Here is a 23,592-nt window from a genome sequence, read left to right on the forward strand (position 1 = left end):
GTGCATCGTCACAGTGGATTGCACAAACATGAAAAAACATAACGGTGAACCAAAGGGTGATCGGCCTCAAACTTTCAAGTACGAGCCACGATTCTGTTGATGTTCCAAGATGATGAAATGGAAAAAGTGCGAGTTTTGTACAAGAATTTTAGAGAAATCATTCATTAGATTTTTTAAATCACATTGAGTTGCTTGATAATTTAAAACTTTGGTCGAAATCTCAACAAGAACTTGATTGAATTTTTTTAGATTGCTTTGGCTGTTATCGTAGAACACTTGGGACCTACGCTGATGCAGTTATTTCTTGTCAATATGCCTCTTTATGCAAAAGAAATCCAAAAAATACAAATCGAAAAAGTCACTTGAGGTATAATTGAACAAGTCAACAAATGGATACTAGTAGTTATTGTATCGCGCTCAAACTTGGTATAGAAGTGCATGAGGGATGGACCTATTTAGCCATAAAAGGGATGATGAAATTCCTTCAACGGTTTCCTTCAAAATGCCAAAGTGTTACTACTTTTTGATCACAATAGTATTTTGAGCATATTGATTTTGAGTGAGAATAATTCAAGAAAATGTACAGAGAGACTGGTACATTCAATTTTATTAAATAACGTTTATTGCGATGCGTGCTATTATATGAATATTACAAATTCTATATCTGAATGTTCAGTTTCAGGCAAATACTAAATATTTATGTAAAAAACGAAAAACCGAGATAATTTTTATAAACTTTTATCTATTAACAATTCAAAAGAAATGGATTTATTTATACATAACATAATTGATAACATAATAGAAAACATTCGAAAGCCATAAATAACACACACGGGGTCCTCTAATACAACAATATCACACAAATAATAATCGAATACAAAATATATTAAATAAATTCATAAACCCATAAGCACACTCCCCGTTTTAATGAAGATAAAAGACCGATAAGAAAAAAAAGAAAAAAAACCAACAATCAATATGAATCAATTTAGATTCGCTGAAAAGAAAAATCATTTCATCAGTCAGTATATTATTAATATTACTTAAGAATATAATGTTGTATTTCGCAACACTCACCTCATACCTTTTATGAATATGTAACTATGAAAGAACAAAAAATAGATAGTAAAAAACTTACTCTTCTTCTCTCTTTTTTATCATGTTCTTTGAAATTTAGAAACACATTACATATTAGAGAATAACACATGTTAACAATATAAATACATATTCATGACAGCCCATTCCATTCCATATTCATTAAAAAATACATCGACGAACGACCACGACAAAATTTTAATGTTCTATGTTTTTGTAAGATATTCCTATGCAGTCAAAAAGCGAAAGACATAAAATAAATTTTCATTTTACTTTCTCAACGAGAATAAAATGATAAGGTTCGATATCATCGTAGTTGCAGATTGTATTGTGCAACTTGATTATTTTATGTACTTTCAACTTGCAACGGATTGGAATAAAAAAATGATATAAAAACAATGAAGCACATTGATGCATATAATACACACATAAATTCACTTTTTATAATGAAAACCTTCTTATTTCATTGATATGACTAATATTGATATAATAATAACAGGTGACATATAAATTATAACTTAAAATTGCATTTTTAGTAACTATTGAATTTAAAAAAAAAATTAGAAATTAATTGATACTTGTATATATGAAATTAGCTATAAATATTACTGGCAGAAATTACAATTCTTGTGAAAACAGATACAGAAATGAAGAAATTGGGGATTTTTTTTATATATTAACAAACACAATCTTTAAAAAAAATGTACGAACTATAAATGTATGAAATAATAAATTATTTATTTTCCTTAATTCGATTCAAAAATTATTCTTTCATTATTTATTATTAAAAACAAATTCAACAGTAAAACATCTTGCAAAAATATATTGTTTGGCAGAGGGATTTCACTATTGGTAAATGGGTAAGTTTGAAAATTTCTTTTGGAAACTTTGTTTGAACCACCACCTAATAGACTGCATTCATGGGGTTTTGTTTATCTCATTACGCAGTGAGCAGCTGCTAGTAGATCGCCCAATCCCAAATTACAGAGCGTAAAATAAGGAATTGCCTTAACTTCCGAAAAAATTCTGTCGACTACCGATTATTTTAAGCATACCAACTCATTCAATTAAATCTTGAAGAAAATACCGACTCTTTTTTAACTCACAAAACTACTCAAATCTGATTGCGCATCAATTCTTCGCTTCGACAATTTTAGCAAAGCATTCTATTTTGTATATGTTTGTAAAGAAGTAAGTCCACACCAAGGGGCGGATATGAGTGAGACTCAAACATGTGCTTCTTCTACAAAACAATACATACACAAGCAACACATGTACAGCAGAAGTCAATAAGTATTCATCACAGAAACAAAGCTGAGTGGCGCGCGCATGTATTTGTGTTTGCACTGCTGTTATGGCGTATACTTTTTATGTTTGTGAGTTAGTGTGTATGTATTGTTTTGAAGAAGATGCACATGTTTGAGTCTACCTCGTTTATATGTAAATTACATAGGCATTTCCAGGTCATGGTCCACACACAACTCCACAGCACAGAAGAAGTAAGTCCACAGCACCGACTGGCTTCACTTTGTTTACATGTTTGTATGTCAAATGGAATAGTTTGTAAGAGTTTCCCTGATGGTCCGCGTAGTTCAAAATTTTAAATTTATTTTGTCGTTAAATATTATTTGTTGGCTGTTTTTTTTTATTTTAATTTGAAATTCTTGATTAGCGAAATCGAAATTTTTAAGTACCGAAATGAAATCGTGACTACCGGTTTTCAGCGAAAAAACGGCTTATTCTACGCTCTGCCAAATTCTTATTAGTTTGATGATTGAAAATGCGTTTGAACACAATGAATTTAATAGTTTTTTCAATATCAATGTATTGCTCCACATTGAAGCTGTCAACGAACTTTCGTTCGTAGAAAGTCAAACGCTAGACGAAATAAAATGATTTATACCTTTTACGTACTTTTCCGCACACACTTAGTGTGTAAGGTAAAGTATTGGAATCGGTCGAAAAATTAACACCCATCAAAAATGTGTTTTCTGGGTGTTTTTGGGGCCAGGGAACACGAATCTAGCGTTTCTTCGATGTCCGAATGTATGTGCGTACCCTGTACCCTGTACCCCGTACCCTGTACCTGTACACTGTACGCAAAAATTTGTTAACACGATAACTTTCAAACAAGAAAAGTAATTCAAAATCTGACTTCACAGGATGATTGGGGGTGCCGAAGAATAGAAACCATCAGATTTTGAGCGACGTTGGTTGATAGAGTGAAGTGTCATGTCTGGTATGATACCCTTGGGCATCCATGGGAAAAATTCAATTTTTCTTCCAAAAGTGATATTTAATGTATTCTTAAACACTCAAACATGTGTATTGGGGGGGTTTTGGGTACGAGAAAACCGAATATGACAAACAACTTTCGACAGACTTTTCATACAAAAATTTCAACAAAATTGGATTTTTGTATGGGAGCCATGCCTGTATGATATCGTAATGAGCTGAAACTTTGCACAGGTTATTTTTATCACACAAAAATACCATTCCGAGAGTTTGAAGACATTTCAATGCATATTGGGGGTACCTCTCGAACAAAATTTTATAATTTTTCGCTCAAAAACGAAAATTTTGTATGGGAAGTACCCTTAATATGCATTGAAATTTCTTCAAACTTTCAGAATGTTAACTTTTTGTGAAAAAAATAACCTCTGCAAATTTTCACATGATTACGATATCATATAGGCATGGCTCCGATACAAAAATTCCCATTTTTAGTAGTTTTTGTATGAAAAGTGCTTCGAAAATTATTTGTATGGTAAAACTAATGTCAAATTCAGTTTTCTCGTGAATTTAAATTTAAGTAAAAGATATGTAATAAATGCATGTTGTGGATCACAGTGCGGAAAAGTTCATCTTACGGATGTAAGACATTTTATTTTAAATGTGAGCCGGGTTTTGTTTTTTGGCCATAAAATTATCAATTAAAAAGATATCGAATAATTTCTTTGAAAAGCTATTTTCCATCGCTACATCTTTGCTGAAGATTAAAATTAAAAGAATGAGATTTTCTGAACATATGATTTTTGGTCAAAAAAAATTTCACCGCACAAAAAGTGTGAAAAAATTGCATGAAAATTTGGGAAATAAATAAACACCATATCACATTTTATTTCAGCCTTCGGGTTTTTATTATTACTATTCACGGCATCCTAAATTCTTTTTAAATACAATTTTTTTGTTGTAGAATATATTTTTTCGAAACAAAAGTAAATTCATAATTTTTAAATTTATTATATATTTATTGAAGTTCCAATTTATTGTGTACGTTTTTTGTTAACCTTCTGACCTTCTTTGTTACGCCATTCGTATCGATGAACCAGTATAAACTTCTGATTCTTATCTAAATAAAGGACGATTTGACTTCACCGCTCACTTATCGTGAACTCATATTAAATATGTTTTCAAAAAGTAAATCTATCAGGTAAGAAATAATGTGAGCATATGCGATGATCGCATTTTTAATTCAAATTCTTATTACATGGCGACAAATAAAATTATGAATATCGACATAGGAATAGCATATGTAGGAAAAGCAATGCAAAGCACGCAGCAACATTCCAACTTTACAGAAAAGAAAAACAGAAAAAGGGAATGAAATGACATGGAACCATAATAATTTATCTCTTGTTAATCGCATTTATATCATCGTTAAACCTTGAAATAAAAAAGAGAAAACCTTACATCTCAAATTTCTAAAAATAATTCGAAAAACAAAACACGAAAATACAACTGATCCGCTTGAGGTAGAGATGAGCGAAACTAGTAAAGGTAAATTAACAAAATGATTTCATAAACAAAAAATTATACACGAGAGGGCCATTGATTTGGTAAATTCAACGACGACAACGACAAATATGAGAGCTTGTGTTTTATTTCAACGAAAAGGAAATAAATTTAAAAAACAGAATATAAACAAAAAACGACATTTAAGACAACTGCATAAGCAGAAAAAAAGAGGCAGCAATAAAAATAAACGACAACCACAAAATAAACTTCCACAGATGACACAAAAGGAACAATACAGCAATATAAAAGGTTTCAAAAAGAAAAAAAGTATCATAGTAAACATAATCGCTAGAGAACATACATATATGTGGTATATATAGCATCATCTAATCCCTGAAATTGCGTTGATTCATTTGCCAGCAACAAATTGTAGATATTAAGAGTGAATATAAGTAACATCAATGTAAAAAATTAGAAACAAATTAATTACAAAAATAACATAAATACAATGTATTTTATGGTGATAACAAACTGTGAATTTAAAAATATTTTCCATCTAGTTTTCATGTAAAGTATTGTTTTGTATTTTTACTTTTGTGTGGATCTTCTGTGATGGTGTAGTGAAAAATGTTTAAGAAACCGTTCATTTTTATGAAAATCCATATTATAAAGCAGAGACTGTTTTTCAGAGCATTATATGCAAGGAGAAGTGCTCAGAAGTGAACTGTAGCAGAGCTCCTCTTCAGTGAGTAGCAAAATATTAAAAGTTAAAAATATTATTGAAATTGATAATATACAGAGTGGCTCAATTGAAGTGTTACATTTTTTCAATCATTGTTTTAAAAATAACAACAATGCAGTTTTTGTCACTCTTTTGCATAACGGTACATCAAAGTGTTGTTTACAAAATATACTGCGCATTTATGAAATTAGTGCACGCAGTCGCACTATATTCATCATGGAAATCAAACGCAATAGCGTGATCGCTCTTCATTTGGCTGTAGAGTCAAAAACAAACAATTTGAGAAAACTAAATCATTTGAATATCAATAGAATGTTTGTGCATCGTATATACCATAAAACGATATAATGAATCTGGCAGCATCGATAAACGTCATGGTGGTGGTCGGAAAAAGACAGCAACTTCATCAGAAATGGTTCGGCGTATAAAGAAAATAATTGATCGTAATCCGAGACGAAATGGTAGAAAAATGGCTGCTGAATTGAAAATATCCCGAATTAGCATGCAAAGAATATTGAAAAATGAACTCAAGGTCAAGCCATTGAAGATGCAAAGAGCGCATGATTTATTTTTTATTATTTTATTTATTTATTCACCGTCTGATCACAGACTGAATTTATCACAAAATTTGTACAATATCGTTCACAATGAAACACCACCCGATCGTATACCCAGCCACCAGCCTTCTCGACTTCGGAGCAGCAGATATCGATTGTGTTCACTGTTTTTATTTCTATATAACACATAAAAGTTCAAAATTAAATTTTTCACCGAACAAATATCACATTTTCCAATTTTACAATATTGTTCCTAAAGATGTGTCTTGATGCCGATTCTAAAAATACTTCTCTTATCAAGTTAAAGTTTCTACAAGCTACGTAAAACGGCTGATTATGTGCGTAATCCGATGAAAATGCCCTAACTCTAATCAGTTCTGTACTTCTCAAATTTCTTTGGTTCTCATTATATTACAGTCTTGTATATACAATTTTATCTCTAAGTGAGCTAGGTACTATTTTACTTAAAAGCAGATCATAAATTAAAAATATAGAGGCATTTACACGCCGTCTCCAAAGCGGTTGAATATTCAAAACATCACATCTAAACTGATACGGTGGCAATACACAATTCTCATCTCTCTGATATACATATCGTAACGACCAAATAACAAAATCTTTTTGAATTGATTCTATTCTATCGGAGTGGATACGATGGTATGGAAGCCATACAATACTCGCGTATTCCAATTTTGACCTAACTAGTGCACAATATAATATTTTTGCAGATTCTATCGTGTACTTATTTTTTAATGTTCGTTTGATGAAACCCATTGCCGCATGTGCACTGGCTGTAATCGCATCGATGTGATCTGTGAATTTCAGTTTTGTGTCGAAAATAATGCCAAGATCCTTGTGAATTTTGGTCCGTTCAAACGTATGATGGCCGTTGTCGATCGTATAGTCGTAGTTGACTACGTTTGCACCCTTTGCATACGTCATTACGTAGCACTTCTTCAGATTCAAATGCAGGTTGTTTTCGTTACACCAGTCGCTCAATTGATCAATGGCCCTTTGAAAAATGATGGCATCAATGGGCGAATGTATAGTGCGGATCAATTTCAGATCATCTGCAAATAATAAAACAAGTGCATTTGACACGGTTTCAACAATGTCGTTTATGAAAATAATAAAGAGACATGGTCCCAAAATACTTCCCGCGGGTACTCCCGATGGTACAATGAAAGTCCTTGACTTTTTTTCACCAATTCCAACAAACTGCGATCGTGATGTCAAATAACCATGGAACCATTTGACAATTTGGCGGCCGAATCCAAATCTCACCAACTTCTGAAGCAATCTCATGTGACTGACACGATCAAAAGCCTTTGCGAAATCGGTGTACAACACATCCGTTTGACATTTAATGATCATCGAGTCCATCGTAAAATTCACCATTTGCAGTAAATTTGTCGCAGTTGATCGATTCTTCACGAAACCATGTTGATTGTGGCTGATCTTTCCATTTATAAATGTTTCGATTTTGCCGTAGACCACAATTTCTAATATTTTTGCGATTGTTGGAATAATCACAACTGGCCTATAGTTTGATGCACTGCTCTTTTTTCCCGATTTGAATATTGGCACTATTCTGGCACATCCTTGTTGCAATGACTTTCTAAATAGCACTGTTAATGGCCTTGACAGTGTGTGTGCGCAGTTTTTCAGGAGTTTTGGTGATACACCATCTGGACCGGCTCCCTTATTCACATTGATCGATTGTAGTGCTTTTAACACATCGGCTTCACTGATGTCAATGTCAAACGATATTTCTCCGCATTCACTCAGCAATTGATCCAAATCGATATTATCGCTCTGTGTGTATTGACTTTCGAAAAAATCAGCGAATAATTCCGCTTTCGACGTTTCGTTGTTGGCTGTTTCATTGTTGTATTCAACAATAGCAGGAATATCGCTTCGTTTTCTTCTGTCATTCACAAATCGCCAAAAATGTTTTGGGTTTGATCGGATTTGCGATTGTATGCGGCTGATGTATGACCTGAATACCTGGCCCTGCAATTGCATGAAAGAATCCGTGATGTCATTGTATTCGACAAAATTACCAGTGTCTCTTGCACGTTTGTATGCTTTTCTCCTGACATTTTTCATGTGCTTCAATTGTTTCGTGTACCATGGTGGATCGTTGTTTTTTTGTACGGTGATTTTCGGAATAAATGAGTCTATTGCCTCGTGTAGAACATTGCCAAATGATTGGAATGCATTCTCGAGGTCATCAATTCGATTTATTCCCAACAAAATGTCATTCGCAATGAAAAATTCATTCATCGCATCGAAATCAGCCTAGTTGTATGTATATATTTCCTGGTGATGGCTGCGGTGTTGTGTGTTCATTTCCATCACTTGTCACTTCTATTTCGATTGCTTTGTGCCAAATGTCGGATTTAACTAATGGTCTTGTTGATTCAATCAACGACATTTCGTAGAACTTGTTTGTGAATACAAGATCCAAAACATTTCCGGCTGGATTCACGATATTTGTCAATTGGTGAAAACCACAGTCGAACATTGTGTCGAAAACAGCAATGCCTCCTTCTGTCGATACATTCATTGGCAAGTAATAGTCACCATCATCGGCTTTGATCCATTTGACACCTGGCTGATTAAAATCACCACATACAATAACAATGTCATTATCATTGTATGAGATTAGCTTGACGATCTCAGCGAATTCCAAGAATTTTGATGTTTCATGCACCGAACGAATGTACACCGCAAATACATAAATATTGCACGAATCGAACGAAATCTTCACGCACACATGCTCAAGACCACTATTCTCTGATAGAATGACTCGCTCACTGTTGAACTTGCATTCAACAGCAATCAGTACGCCACCACCGTCAGTTCTGTCACTCGTGAGCTCAGTACGATCACCACGATACACGTTATATTTAACTCCAGAGCAAATGAAAGTTCGCGTATAAAGATCAAATCTGTTGAAACGGTTGGCCGAAGGTGGCCACTTGCCAAACATTGTTTTTTCTGGCGAAAAAATGTTTACCATCGAACAATTTGTAAGCAAACAAAACGACCGGGTATATTTAGCAAAAAGATCGAATGAAAATGTGCATCTTCGTTTGGTCACCAAAAAGCAAGCCTCAGAAAATACCTCTACGGAAAATATATCTACCAACTATTTTCGTCACAAAATTGATATCAGAAATTTTGTGTTTCAAATTTTGGTTTCGTCACTCGTTCTTCACCTCGATAGAGGTTTTTTATTTGATATCAATAGTTTTGTAAGCGCTATTTTCCAAGTTAAAGATTCAAGAAACATGAATTTGAATCTTTTTCAAATACAATGAAAATATGGATTTTTTGGTTATTTTTGGATTAAAATCATATAAATTGTGGTTCATAATGGGGAAAAGTGGTTTTTTCTGTAGTGTGTGGTATGCATATTTTTTTATCTTTGACTTGGGGCTTAAATTGATGAAATGTTCAAGAGAACATATGCAATCTTTTTCGAAAAAATGTCAATTGGCAATATAATAATTATTTGTGTATTTGATTGCAAGCGTCACTGAAAATTTATATCAGATCATTTTCAGATTTGATGTGCAGTATTGCGTCACAGTGAGAACTTCCAAAGAAGTGTTTTTTACTTATTTGTAAATCGAAGAAAAAAAATTTAATTATGTTTTTCATTTTTCACGATTTTTTACCATCTGCATGGGAAGGCTTATATGAAACTCTCGGAGACTCGGTATACTGCACAAATGATTTAAAATAAATGAGATAATAGCCAGAATTGAAAATAAATTTGATACTTGAAAAATATTGAAAATAAATGTGATACATACCACTTTTATTTTCAATATTTTTCAAGTATCCGATTTATTTTAAACGCGAGTTAGTATCTCATTTATTTTAATTCATCATCTTGTATCGGTATTTTTTTAAAGAATGTTTGGAGGTCATGATTATCCTTACCCATTCAAATGGGTGTCGGTCACCTCTGGTCATTCATATAAGGTAGTTTGCGTTGGAACTAAAAATCATATGTCGCTTCGGGGGACATAAATTCCAAACTACCCCCTATTGCACTACTTTTTGGGTCTTTCAAGTTGTAGTAGACCTTTCCAGCGATATATAATTTGTATTTCATATACCTTGTGCCATTTGGACCACCCTAATACTTATGCACCACCGTGCGGAAAAATTCATCTTACACCTGTAAGACTCTTTATTCCTCATAGGTTCAACACCTTGGGTTCGAATTCCCTCCTCTAAATTAGTTTTCTGACCCCAACGCATTCCTCACAAGGTATATGAATACATAACCTCAAAGGACGAAGAATCATTTCGACCCGATTTTCGTCTTTTAACTAAAACATGGACAAAAGTAGTGGCTAGCGATGTACAATACTTTGAATGACATTTTCTCTCAATTTTATTTTAGTAAAGCATTCATTTTCACCAAAAAAAATCCGGAAACTTTGCACACACCACTAACTTTAGCATACACTTGATAAAATTGACTTTTCCGGAGATTCCAATGATTTAGAGGAACCCCCTCTAAGAAAATTTCTTTCAATACAGAAAATAAATACATTGAAAACTATACGACTGTGTATGAGTTAATTTAGTTTTATCCATAGAGGGGTAATACTCTTTATATGTGTATGTATTAAAGTGACCATATTAATGCAGTAAATTTGCTGCGGTGCATTTTTATATGACTTTTTATAGGCACAACAATCAGATACAAATGAAACAAATACCTCTGAGAATCATTGCATAAGCCACTAATTTGAACAGAATTACAATAGCTTGAATTTTGTCTTTGAAATCTACCCTTTAAAAAGGGAACGAACGTAATACAGCGAAAAATCGGTCGTTCCCAATCCCTTGTGGAAAATTACTGACTGACTAGTCAGTTAACTAATTTGGGACGTTTTTGGCTAAAGCCAACTAAGATTGAAGTTGTTTCAAGTTGATTTGGCTGATTTTTCAGTCAATCCTAGTCATAGATGATGACGTAAAATTTTTTAGGGGGGGGGGGGGGTGATGGCAAAATTCTGTAGGGAGTTCCTGGAAAAATCCATGGGGGGTCCCTGACGATGTCAACAATTTGTACGAAATGACACAAAAATCGTTTTTTTTTTTTGGAAGTCACTTTTTTGGCGAAAATCCCTAGCAAATCGAAAGAATTTTTCAACTCCAAATTCTCTAGCAAATGACGATAAAATCGGATTTTTTTTTTGGAAGTCACTTTTTGAGGTGAAAATCCCTAGCAAATCGAAAGAATTTCTTGACCAAAAAAAAAGGTCCTCATTTCGACAATTGAAAAAGTGAAGAGCAAAAAAAAAAAAAGGTTCTCATTTCCAAAATTGTTGAGGGTTCCTAAAAATATTATACCGGTAATTTATTAATAAAATGAAAACTCTTTATTTATTCTTCAAAATCGATTTCGTCGCCTTCAAAGTAATCCCCCGCGGCTGCAATGCACATACGCCAACGTTTTTTCCAGTCCTCGAGACAGTGTGTGAAGTCACTTTCTGGTATAGCCTTCAAAACACGTAGCGATTCGCGTTGAATCTCTTCTATCGACTCGAAACGGTGTCCCCGGAGTGGTCTTTTGAGTGTAGAAAATAGCCAAAAGTCATACGGTGCTAAGTCAGGCGAATAGGGTGGTTGCGGAACGATATGAGTTGAATTTTTGGCGAAATGATCACGAATAGCTAATGCAGTATGAGCCGGTGCATTATCGTGATGCAAAAATCACGAGTTGTCTGTCCATAATTCCGGCCGCTTTTTTCGAATTGCTTCACGCAAACGACGCATAACACCCAAATAATATATGAAAATTGCCAAATGAAAATTTATTGGTGTAAACAAATAAACGTAACCAAAAACCTCATAGAGATATTAACATGAAATTTTGTACAGATGTCAAATACAGTGCTACCATACTATAATCGGAAGGTTTTCATGATTACTTTTCCGCGCGAAATTTTATTAATAAATTACCAGTATTTTTTGTCCACAATAGTATAGACAAAAACGTCCCACATTAGTCATCTGTTTAAAATGACATATATAGACGACTAAAGTCAGTTAACAAAATTCAATTTCAGTCGATTTCAGCTAACCAGTCAGTCAGTCATTTTTTTCCACACGGGATTCACACATAAATTCAAAATGCAATTAACAGAATAAACAACTTTGTTGATTACAGAAAAGCCGATTGTTCATTGAAAATTATCTCACAAAATTACAACAAAAATTACGTTGTCTTCCTTTCATTTTAAATGAATCTAATACATTGAATCTAAAAGCAAAAAAATCAACCAGTACATTTTCTTCTTATCGATTAAACATGTTATATCCATAAATCTTTTTAGAGAACAAATGGTTAATTAACAAACGTATAAGAAAATATATAACCATCGGGCAGCAGTTTTGACTTTCGAATGGATATCGGCCGATCTATCTCTTTTTGGTCAATGGAAGTTTTGAAATTGGAAATAGCTTTTAATGTTTAATGTTAATTTCGATCAAATGGAAAAAAATGAATTCGAAACTGTAACGCACTATTTCGTTTTATTTTGTAATTTTTTTGAAATTTAATAGCAATAAAACTTCTTATTCTATTCAGATTTTTGTTTATTATTTTGAGCAGTATTCAAATTGATATCATTCCTTGTGTATGCCGAATTTATTCACACAGCGTCACTCTATTTTAATCTCACAAAGAGAGGTTTTTGTTCTGACATTACCAGTTTTGGAAGGTTTTTCGTATTTCTTGGCCAGAATATGCTTAAAATGCTAGTTTTCAGTACTTCTTATTGAAGTTAAATTATATTTAATGTGACTTACAGGCACAACAATCAACGCACGCGCTTGTTATTTTTCATTCAATTCATTTCAATGTTACCAAAGTAATTTTGGAATTGTTAATATGCATACACCCAAATTCGAGTTATTTGTCTGCTCTGCAGTCGTTATAAAGTTAATGTCAATAGAAATATGACTTTAGCCGGCTGAAACCCCAATAAATGTGTGCTTTTTTGTACCAAGCTACTGAAATGCTTTGTTTATGTGCTCAATAAAAGTAATTAATGGTCAATTAGTTACAACGCATAGCCCAATGACATATACTCACTACTATAACTTAGTTTCAGTCACGTATATTCTATTTTGGAATGTGGTTGTTGTTGATGTTGTTATTGTTATTTTTGTTGGTAGAGATGGTAATGGATGTAGCTGTGACAATGGCAGTGGAAGTCAATATCTGTGTAATAAAATTTGTTGATTATGTGCAATGCATAGAACATTTTCGTAGGGGAGAGGTCCGTAGGTTGAAACGGTCCGTAGGTTTGAACAGTCACATATTTTAAAATATGGCAACTGGTCATAGATTCTGGAGTTGACGATTTAAGGGGGGGGTAATTTGAAAAAATCTGAAGGGGGGTAATTTTGAAAGTCCATTCTATCCAGTGTAAATTTGCTTTCGGAAAAAAAGTTGAGACCGAGAAAAATTTTACAAATCTTCTTGTTTTTGCTCAGTGAACTAAAAGTGAAATTGCAGAGTTTAAGTAATGATGAAATCATGATATGATATTTCACTATATTACCTTCTGTAAACCAAAGTCACTAATACTAGTGTCGATATTGAATTTTTTGACATTTTCTTCTTTTTTAAGAATTATGCTGCCCTTCCGTGAAAATCTGGCCTCTGCTATAACATCAGCACTCGTACAACTACTTTGACATCCACCCATTATTACTAGTTTCAAATTTTTTTGTAAACTCTCTTTTTTTCGTCTATTTGAAGTTGTTACACACTTCGACTCGAGGTGATTTCGCAATGAATTTAAGTTCTTTGAAGTAATCATATCAATCACCGATAATAATTTGATTCGAAAATGCAGATGTGCAAAAACTGAGACATAAACAATATAGTTGATCGAACTTAATCAATTAAATAATCAAACAGTTGACCGGACTTAATTGTTTTGTCTACGGCGAATAAATAAATTTTGTTTAGTCGGACATTCGAATATGAAAATTGAATTTTTGAAAAACCTCAGCAAATCGGAATAATTTTTGCTCGAAAATAAAAATGGGAGTGGGTACATTCAAAATCACAGAGGGGGTAAATTCGTTGCTCAGGGGGAGGTGTATTTTGTACCCTGGACCCCCTGGTCAGAATCTATACAACTGGTACTCAGAGAAATTGAACAGTGTAAACACAAATGTTTGTTGTGTATTTCGCCCATTTACACAGACGTTTCACACACAGTGTGAAACGTCGAATTACCCACACTACAACAAAAATGATGTGAATTCGACATTTTACACTGTGTGTGTATAACGTCAGTGCAAACCGTCATTTTACACTTTGATTTTGCAAGTTCAGTGTAAAATGATTTTTTGTAAAAAAAACTATTTTTTTCAAATGATAATTTCTTTTCATGTTTTTATTTTATTGTTAAATATTCAATGAAAGATTTAAAATATAATTTGATTTGAAATTGATGTGATTTATAGTGATATTTTGCTCTAAAAAAAGTTTACCGGTGTGTTGTAAAAACATAAAAAAATCCGTATCTCACGCTCATATTTGCGATAATTTTTATTTGTTTTTCATCATTTAGTCGATTTTGCATATTGAAAGAGCCAAAAGAAGTGATATAATTAAGTTTCAAGCGAAGAACGAAATGATTAAAGTGTTGTTTTTGTGTATGAAAATGTGCGACGGTTCATTCAGACGTCTTTGTTGTGTGTTCAAATAAACATAAGTTGAGATTGAAAAAACTTCACTTGAAACTTCACTGAAGTTTTTAGAGGGAAGTGCATACTTAATTTAAATAAATCAAATGGAACATTCTAGAAGCTCATACTACTATGTTCAACATACAGAAGTCCATGGAATTTTTGTCCGAAATTGGACCCGTTTAGCTAGCCATGCCACAGAAAAAATCTAATCGCGGTCTTAAGCTTATGAAGAGCACAGTTCTCATATCAATAGAAAATATCGCAAAACTGAAGGAAAATCGGTAAAAGCGTGAAGATGCGAAAAAGAAAGAAAGCACACAGAAGCGAAAACTTTCATCTCAAAAAGAGCCAGCAAAAAAGCGAACATAGCCTACACGAGCAGCCGCCTCAAAGAAGGAATCGTCATCGTCGTCGGATGAAGATGTGGATTTCTGCATGATCTGCTTGGAAAACCTGCCAGCCAAATTAACCAAAAACAACTCAATCGAACGCAACAAGTGCCAGCGGCCATTTCATTTAAAGTGCGTTAACATGAGACGAAGCTATTTCACGTGAAATTTCGATTTTTTTATTCTCTTTTTCATGTTTGAGGCCTTTCTGATAAATAAATGAACAATAAACACTTGATAGCTAGAAAAAATCATGTGGTCGGAAAATTGGTCATAACTTTTTTGTTCTTGAAGTAATTCAATTAATTTCTTCGGCAAAAATGTAGCCAAGAACATTACTTTTTCAACGATATATGACTCTCCGTAATATTTTCTTTGAATAATTTTTTTTGGCTAAAAATCAAAACCCGTTTCAACCTACGGACCTCTCCCCTATTTTAATACACTCAATAGATAGTATGAATTCATAGCATCTCCGTATATAGATGAGGATGCCTTACTGAATTCTAGATCAGTTTTAGAAGGCATTCGTTACATACAGAGCGTTCCCGTATATGTTTATAATTACATTATTAAATATCTCTTTCCATATAACTATTTGGTGACACAATAGATTGCTTCGATTTTGACATTTTTTTGAGAATCAAAAATTGTACCCCTATAACCTCTGCCAAAATATGCATGCAAATATGCACAAAAACAGTGAAATATGCGCGGAAAGATGTAAAATAAAATATGTGTGGATAAAAGTTTTTGATGTCACCTATACAGATCGATATAAAGTGGCGAAAAAAAAAAGATTGTGAAAATAAAGGCTGCCCTAATGGGGTAGTAAGGGCAGGGGAGAACCCCACCATGTCAAAATTTGGTCGGATCAAAAAATAATGTACTACAAAGTTGTTCAGGATGATGAGAGAAATTTTTTATGACCCCTGCCTCCCAAGTCGCCCCAGGAGGTTTTGTCCTCAATCTGCAATGAAAAAACACAAAATGCTATTAGATTTTGAAATTCAGCAAGCTCCAGTCTGTGAGTTGAAAAAATTCCTTTACATCGGCCAGTATGACCATGCGCAAATCAGGCCAGAATGCATGCAATCTGCATGGATGCTGTTCATGAGATCAAAACTGACCGAATTCAGTCGTTTAAATAGACTTATAAGTGACTTTTGGTGCGGATATACCATGTTTCATATTCATATTTTGGCCCCACGTTCATTGTTTACAATTTTCTATGCAAATGACAGTGTTCAAGCTATACGATGCGTTCAAATGGGTGTAACATATGTCTTATAAACATTGACAGTAAATTGAAGCGTTGATTGTGCTACATAAACAACAACAAAAATATCAAACAATGCACACGGCACGTTTATCAATACCTCGGGACTACTATCAAACACAATTTGCACCAAAATTTCCATTCTTGATGACGCACAAATTGGTTTTGGACAGCTTAGTTCAAAACAAACTCTGCATGTGTCCAAAGATGAACCAATCTGTCTTCGAACCATGTATCGTTTTTCATGGACTTAATATGAATATAAAGATTCTATAAAAAGCAAAAAGTCCGGTCGTATTCCCAATCTGAGTGCTCAAACCTTTCAAAACTGTCATCAAGTACCGAAAACCGATTGGTCAAGCAAAAATTCATTTTTGGTGATTCCTATGGTTACTAGACTGGTCCCCAAACACAAAAGTTGAAATTTTTTCGCTCTTACCTCGGAATACTTTTCCATATGGTTTGCAAATAACGTGTGTAAAGTTTCATGTCGATAGCTAAACGCTAGATGATGTCGCAAGAGCTCGGTAGGTCATTATGTGAATTTTTTGAAAAATGACGTTTTCAGTTAAAATAAAAATATCTTCGCACAACCATATCGACTAAAAATTGATGGTAATCGTCATTTTCCGTCAAACACTTGCCACTGGTGAAGTTTCAAATGATTTGAATGAAAATAAAACACATTTCCATTCAAAATTTTCCTATTTCATCACCAAAAATGAAGGTTTTGTACCAAAAGTACAACAGACCTCCACATATTAATCACATTTTAAGTTAGAATACTTTCAGAGCAAAACTAATGTGATTCCACTTTGGTATACACCCATTTCAACGCATCGTATAGCTGGAACACTGTCATTTGCATAGCAAATTGTGAGCAATGAACGTGGGGCAAAAATATGAATATGAAACATGATTTATCCGAACTATAATTCACTTATAAACCTATTTCAGTAACTGAATTCAATCAATTTTGACTGTAAAAACAATATCAATGCTGTTTGAAAGCGTTCTGGCATTGCTGTACTGGCCGGGGTGAAGGTATATTTTCAAGTCGCAATATAAAATGGATCATTTTATGAAGAACCAAAAGTGACATTCAATTGGTTTTAAATCATATATTTTATGCTTAAATCGATAGAATATCATGAAATATCACATCTAGAGCCGTTCAAGTGTTATCAAGTTATCAAAATTAGGAATTTTTCGATTAGGTGATAAATATCTTTTAAAGCAGTTTTCTTTAAAAAAAAAGTGCACACTAAAAAATCAATCATTTTACTTATAGATACTGTTGGCTACGAATGATCGTTCGTTCGTTCGTAGGCAATAGAAATAACATTTTGGTTCGTTCGTTCGTTCGTAGATATTTAAAAATTAAATTGTGTTCGTTCGTTCGTTCGTGGGAATTGAAAAAAAAATTTGTTCGTTCGTTCGTAGAAATCGAAAAAAAAAATCCTTTTTCCCGAAAGACAATTCCCGAAAAAACTTTTTCACGAATTTTTTTTTTCCGGATTTTTTTTCACGAATTTTTTTCCGGAAGACATTTTGACAATTCTATACCAAATTGCTCAATTTTTTCAAAGTTCTTTAACTGTGGTTAAGATTTCTCATGAACTTCATGTCTGATGAAGTTTTAGTGAATTTTCCTTAAAAGAAGAGTGAACTTTTTCCCGAATTCTAAATCAATTTAATTGAAATAAAAATGGGAGAGATTGCGCTCGTTCGGTATTGCAATCCATTTTTCCACTCCCATTTTTCCCGAATCCTAAATCAAATTGAATCGAAATACAAACAATGAGTTTCTAGGGGCTTAATTCAAAATTTTCAACGACTGAATTCTATAATAATATCTAAATTAACTGAATCTTTCTGCAAACAAATATATTCCGGTGAATTCTACGGCGATTTCATTCAAATATGTGAGATAGTGGTGAATAGTTTCTGCTGACAATTACTGCAATATTTATATTTTGTGTAACAAAATTGTAAATGTTTTTTATATTTTTCAATAAAAAATAATTTTATTTTCAATTTTGAGCGATTTTCTATCGAAAACAATCGGAAATATTGAAAAAATAAAAAATATTGCGGTTACCATAACCTCACTTTATTACTTTGACACATTTCATTCTATTTACACGAATTCACCGAACTCATCAATAACCACTCGATTCAAAAGTGTGAATTTACGTGAATTCCTGTGAAATTTTTTGCCTTATTAAGCCCCTAGATGAGTTTCATTGTTATACGCCATATCTATTGAAAATATCGAGAGGAGAGTGTGTTTTCATTCAGACATTACTCAGCCATAAGCGCGGAATAACATACTCTCTTCTCGATTTATTCAATAGATATAGAAAATTGTTCGATTTGCATAGCTTTGCCTTTAGGCGGGGTACACTAAGATTTTCACACATAAAAAAATAAATTCTATTGATAACGAAAGAAAATACTTCAAATTATAAGAAAAAAACCATGAGCCCAGCAAATGAGGATTAATTAGTTTAAAAATGTTACAAAAATGCAGTGAGTTGAGAGAATAATTAATTTTGTCACAGCACACGATTTTTGTCTCGCTATTTCGAGCCTGCAGATAAATATCCTAGGGGCTTAATACGGCAAAAAAATTCACGGGAATTCACGTAAATTCACACTTTTGAATCGAGTGGTTATTGATGAGTTCGGTGAATTCGTGTGAATAGAATGAAATGTGTCAAAGATTTGATGTGCAGTATTGCGGCACACTTCCAAAGAAGTGTTTTTTACTTATATCATTTGTTTTAACATTAAATTTAATTTTTTATATATTCTTTTATTGTATTCATATATATATTCTCATTGGAAATCGAAAATATTTTTATTTATCGATTTCTTGCAATGCACGCCAATTTTTTTTGCTTTCTGCCATACTTTTTTCATTTGTTTTTACATTGAATTAGAGTTTTATGTTTGCTCTCGAATTTTTTTTTTTTGCATTTTTAATTGTTTTTGTAAAATTTCGAAACAAAAGGAGAAGTTTCTACGGTGAATTTGTAGTATGTATGGTTACCAAATCTATTCAAAACTAATTGCAGCGATGTTTTAATTCATTTTTTTCAATTGAATAAAGCCCTCAAAACATCATTTCAAGGTGTAGTTTCCTGGTTATTTAAAAAGGTGGTCCGCCAAATACACGTTTTTTCGAATTTCGACCAATTTGGAAAAATGTTGGTTTTAAAAAACGTGCACATTGGTTCAAAATTGAGTGCTCTTTCGATATATGATAAAAAAAAAGTTTTTCACACATTTTTTTAAACAAAATTACGATTTTCATCGATTTTTCCTCATTTTTTAATAGTATGGTCATAAATAGATTGAACCATCTCCACTGAATTTTTTTAAAAATTTCTTCGCTGTATGCTCTAGGGGAGCTCAATATCTTGCCAAAGAGCTAAAAATGACGTATATTTGTTGAAAAACACCCCGTGTACCATAATCTAGAAATTCTTCAAAAATCGAAAATTTTCGAAATTTTTTTTTTAATTTTGGAACCGAAAATTTTTTTTGGAACAAATTTTCCCACATATGACACATACATCAAAACATCACAAATTTAGTCCCCAACAAACGCTCAGTTTTTCACGAAAAAAAAATGAGTGCAGTTTTTTAAATTTTGGTCGGTGTGAAAAAAGTCATGGTCATTTTTCCAAAAAAACAACACATGCAGCGCCATCTAGCGATCATTTTAGAAATTTTTTGACGTCAGATCTGGATAGCTGAGGTTCGTAGCTTTCCAACGACATATAGATCATTACCTCACCTTTCATATGCACAGAAAGTAGGCCTTTCGATGAAAAACTGAAAAAGTGCATTCCACTTTTTTTCGAACCTAGACCCCAGGCACTTGCGCGACGAAATCCAAAAATTCGAAGAGACATGTATGCTCAGTTTTCCATCTACTTTCGAATAAAATCGGTCTCCGGCGATTTATCAAAAACTGCGGAAAAAAATTTGCCGACAAACAAACAAACATTGCGAATGATATTGTAAAATAATTGTGATACATATATTCAGTCTGAGAACAGGCGGTGAAATAAATAAATAAAAAAAAATAAAATAAACCATTTCAAAAATTTCGTGTTTTTTCGTATGATTTTTTTGACATGATCATATCTCGGACACTTTTCGATCGACTCCAACAATTTTTTTTTTCTACACTATTTACCCGAACTCCAGTTTCCGAATATGTCATTTTTCGGAAAATTGTTTCTGGTTTGGGTGGTCAAAAATGGACAAAACCAAAAATTTACCTTTTTTTTTTGAAACGCCACCTAGCGGTCAAATTTTGAATTTTTTTTTTTGCGGATTCTTAATTTGGTACCCGAGCACTACTAAAATATGCAAAAACCCTTTTCCAAAAGTCAGCGGTTTCAATTTTCATTTCTTTACAGTATATATAGAGTGACGCAAAATATACATATTTCATATTGCACTAAATATAGTACCAGTCTTTGGTTTAGTATAAAACATAGGACTGTACTAGGCAGAACAAACTACTGTCACTGTATTATTTGAAGGCAATGATAATTTAAATAAAATCACTTGTTTATTTATATGCATGAATAAATGCGTTGTTTCTTTGTTAACGATTTATTGATCAGTTTTAAAATACACACAGATTGCCCATATAAAACAGATCCCAATTGAAATGAGACTATTGATTCGTAGTCATATTGATGTTTGTTTCATTTTGGTTTATTGTAGTAATGAGCTGGAGTGAATGGCATTTTCGTAACGGTGGCTTTGAATATTTTGTCACGAATCTTCAAATGGACTTGAGTACCGACGGCTTTATAATCGTTAGCCACATATCCCATTGCTACATTTAGTCCGAGACTTGGACTTGGACATCCACTCGTTACTACCCCGATTTGCTTTCCATTGTCCAGAATTTGTACACCGTGTCGAGCTGCTGGGCCCCTTTCCAATCGTATACCAACACGTCGACGTTCACAACCATTTTTTAGGTGACTCAAAATAATATCTGCCCCTGGAAAATTTGCTTCAGAACGACGTCGTTTGGCTGCAATATTTATAAGAAATGTTGGTGAAAACTTTGAATATAAAAAATGTAAGCATGATTTCGATTTTTATTACCAACAAGCCACGCAAGACCAGCTTCAATAGGTGTTGTTTGTTGATCAATATCATTTCCATACAAACAAAGTCCAGCTTCAAGTCGCAATGAATCTCGTGCACCCAATCCAGCCAATTGCACTTTGGCATGTGTTGAGTTCAGTAATGCTTCTACTACTAGCGTCGCTTTTTCTCCGGGAATTGATATCTCTACGCCATCTTCACCTGAGTAAGTTTGAAGAAAAAAAATATTTTTACGAATTACAAAAAACAAGAAAACGCAAACCATAAATGAATGAAACCTGTGTATCCGCAACGTGTGACTCGGCACCCATCCACTCCAGCAACGTTGGCAACTCTGGTTTGCATAAAATACAAATCGCGAAGTGAAAGGGAAGATATATCTTCAAGTGCAGCTACAGCATGTGGCCCTTGTAAAGCAATCAATGCACGCACATCACTGTCAAGGAATTCAATAGAAACGTCTTTGCCGAGCTTAGTAAATCTTTCCTAATTTTGGATTTCAAAACATCGCATGCATTTAATTCAGTGGAACATGTTCAATTTCCGCGTCTCATTTACTTACTTACGTAAGTACGCTTGAACTAATTTCGATTTTATATAACACTGTTACAAGAATATCGAGTGTTTGACTACTTACCACACTTTCCTGCATTATCGTCATGTCTTGCTTTCGGCAAGCCGCATTTGATACAACATAAAGCAAATCATTAGACACTTTGGTCACAATCAAATCATCTAAAATACCACCGTTTGCATTTGTAAATATGGTCAGAGTGCCGGAATTTGGCTCGAGTCCTTTGATATCCGCCGTACAAATGGATTCAAAACATTCTACGGAATCTTTGCCTCGAACATATGTTTGCAACATATGAGAAACATCGAATATGGATGCATGTTGTCTAGTATGCAAATGTGATGCCGTAATGCTGAAATTTCCATATTGCACCGGCAGCAAAAATCCCGCAAAATCAACTAATTTTCCTTTATATTGCTCATGCAAATCGTATAAAGGTGTCTTCTTTAGCAATGCACTCAATTCAGGTTGTGTGCTACTTGCTGAGCGTCGTTGCAATTGCACCAATGATAAACAGTTTACGCGCACTGAGCCAAATAATAATTTCGAATTGCCCATCACATATTTTGCCGAAGACATGTTCATGTTTTACTCTAATTCACTTCTATTTAATTTTATATCTATTTAGATAATTAAAAAAATTGTTATTTCGTCTCTCTTTCAATTTCTTTCAGTTTCAAAGTTCAATTGGGCTCGTTAATTTTGAGTGTACTCACTTGACACGTTCAAAATGACTTCTGTCAAAAGAATATTTTAAACACGGTCATACTAATGCATAAATCACACGAATATTGTTTGTGAACAGTTCGGTTTGTTCCGTCATGGGCTTCGTTGCTCTATCGATTTGCTTTATCACTATTTTGTGGTTTCAAAGGTCAATGGTTATATTTGACAGATTAAAAAATTTAAACGAGATCATATTCTATAGCTTATTATTTTAAAAATATTTACATTGGAATCTGTACTTTTAATATTCTATATACCAACGTCTCACGAATTTTTACACAATTTTTTGTCTCTCAATTCACTTTGATATAATGAAATCAACATCCAACAGATTAATTGCCGCAAATTCAATGTGTATTTATTCGTTTTAAACTAAGTACACAAAACGCATCACTGCAAATGTGATTAAGCCATAGAAAAAACTGGTTTGAAACCGGTTTTGGTGAGGTCAATCATGTCATTTAATAACAATAAATGATAGACAAATATTTCTGATTTGTGAGTCAATGAATGTAGCATGAACTAGTCTCTGTATTTGATGAACAATTATTAAAATGCTTTAAAAAATTGATTTATTTTGCAACAGAAATTCATAATTATTG

At 33.2% G+C, this 23,592-nt stretch overlaps 1 protein-coding gene across 1 annotated transcript; it reads right to left on the minus strand.

Moving 5' to 3' along the window:
* Positions 1-21,157: 21,157 nt before the first annotated feature.
* LOC116346700 (aminomethyltransferase, mitochondrial) lies at positions 21,158-23,176 on the minus strand. The gene is made up of 4 exons (XM_031776892.1): positions 22,328-23,176; positions 21,969-22,176; positions 21,688-21,891; positions 21,158-21,613 (listed from the first exon to the last, which is right to left on the minus strand). The coding sequence occupies exons 1-4, from the start codon at positions 22,847-22,849 to the stop codon at positions 21,276-21,278; spliced, it is 1,272 nt and encodes a 423-aa protein (XP_031632752.1). The 5' UTR covers positions 22,850-23,176; the 3' UTR covers positions 21,158-21,275.
* Positions 23,177-23,592: the final 416 nt, after the last annotated feature.

This window comes from Contarinia nasturtii, unplaced genomic scaffold (genome assembly GCF_009176525.2).
Source record: "Contarinia nasturtii isolate CC-2019 unplaced genomic scaffold, AAFC_CNas_1.1 Cnas_scaffold_1630, whole genome shotgun sequence".
NCBI classification, from domain to species: Eukaryota; Metazoa; Arthropoda; class Insecta; order Diptera; family Cecidomyiidae; genus Contarinia; species Contarinia nasturtii.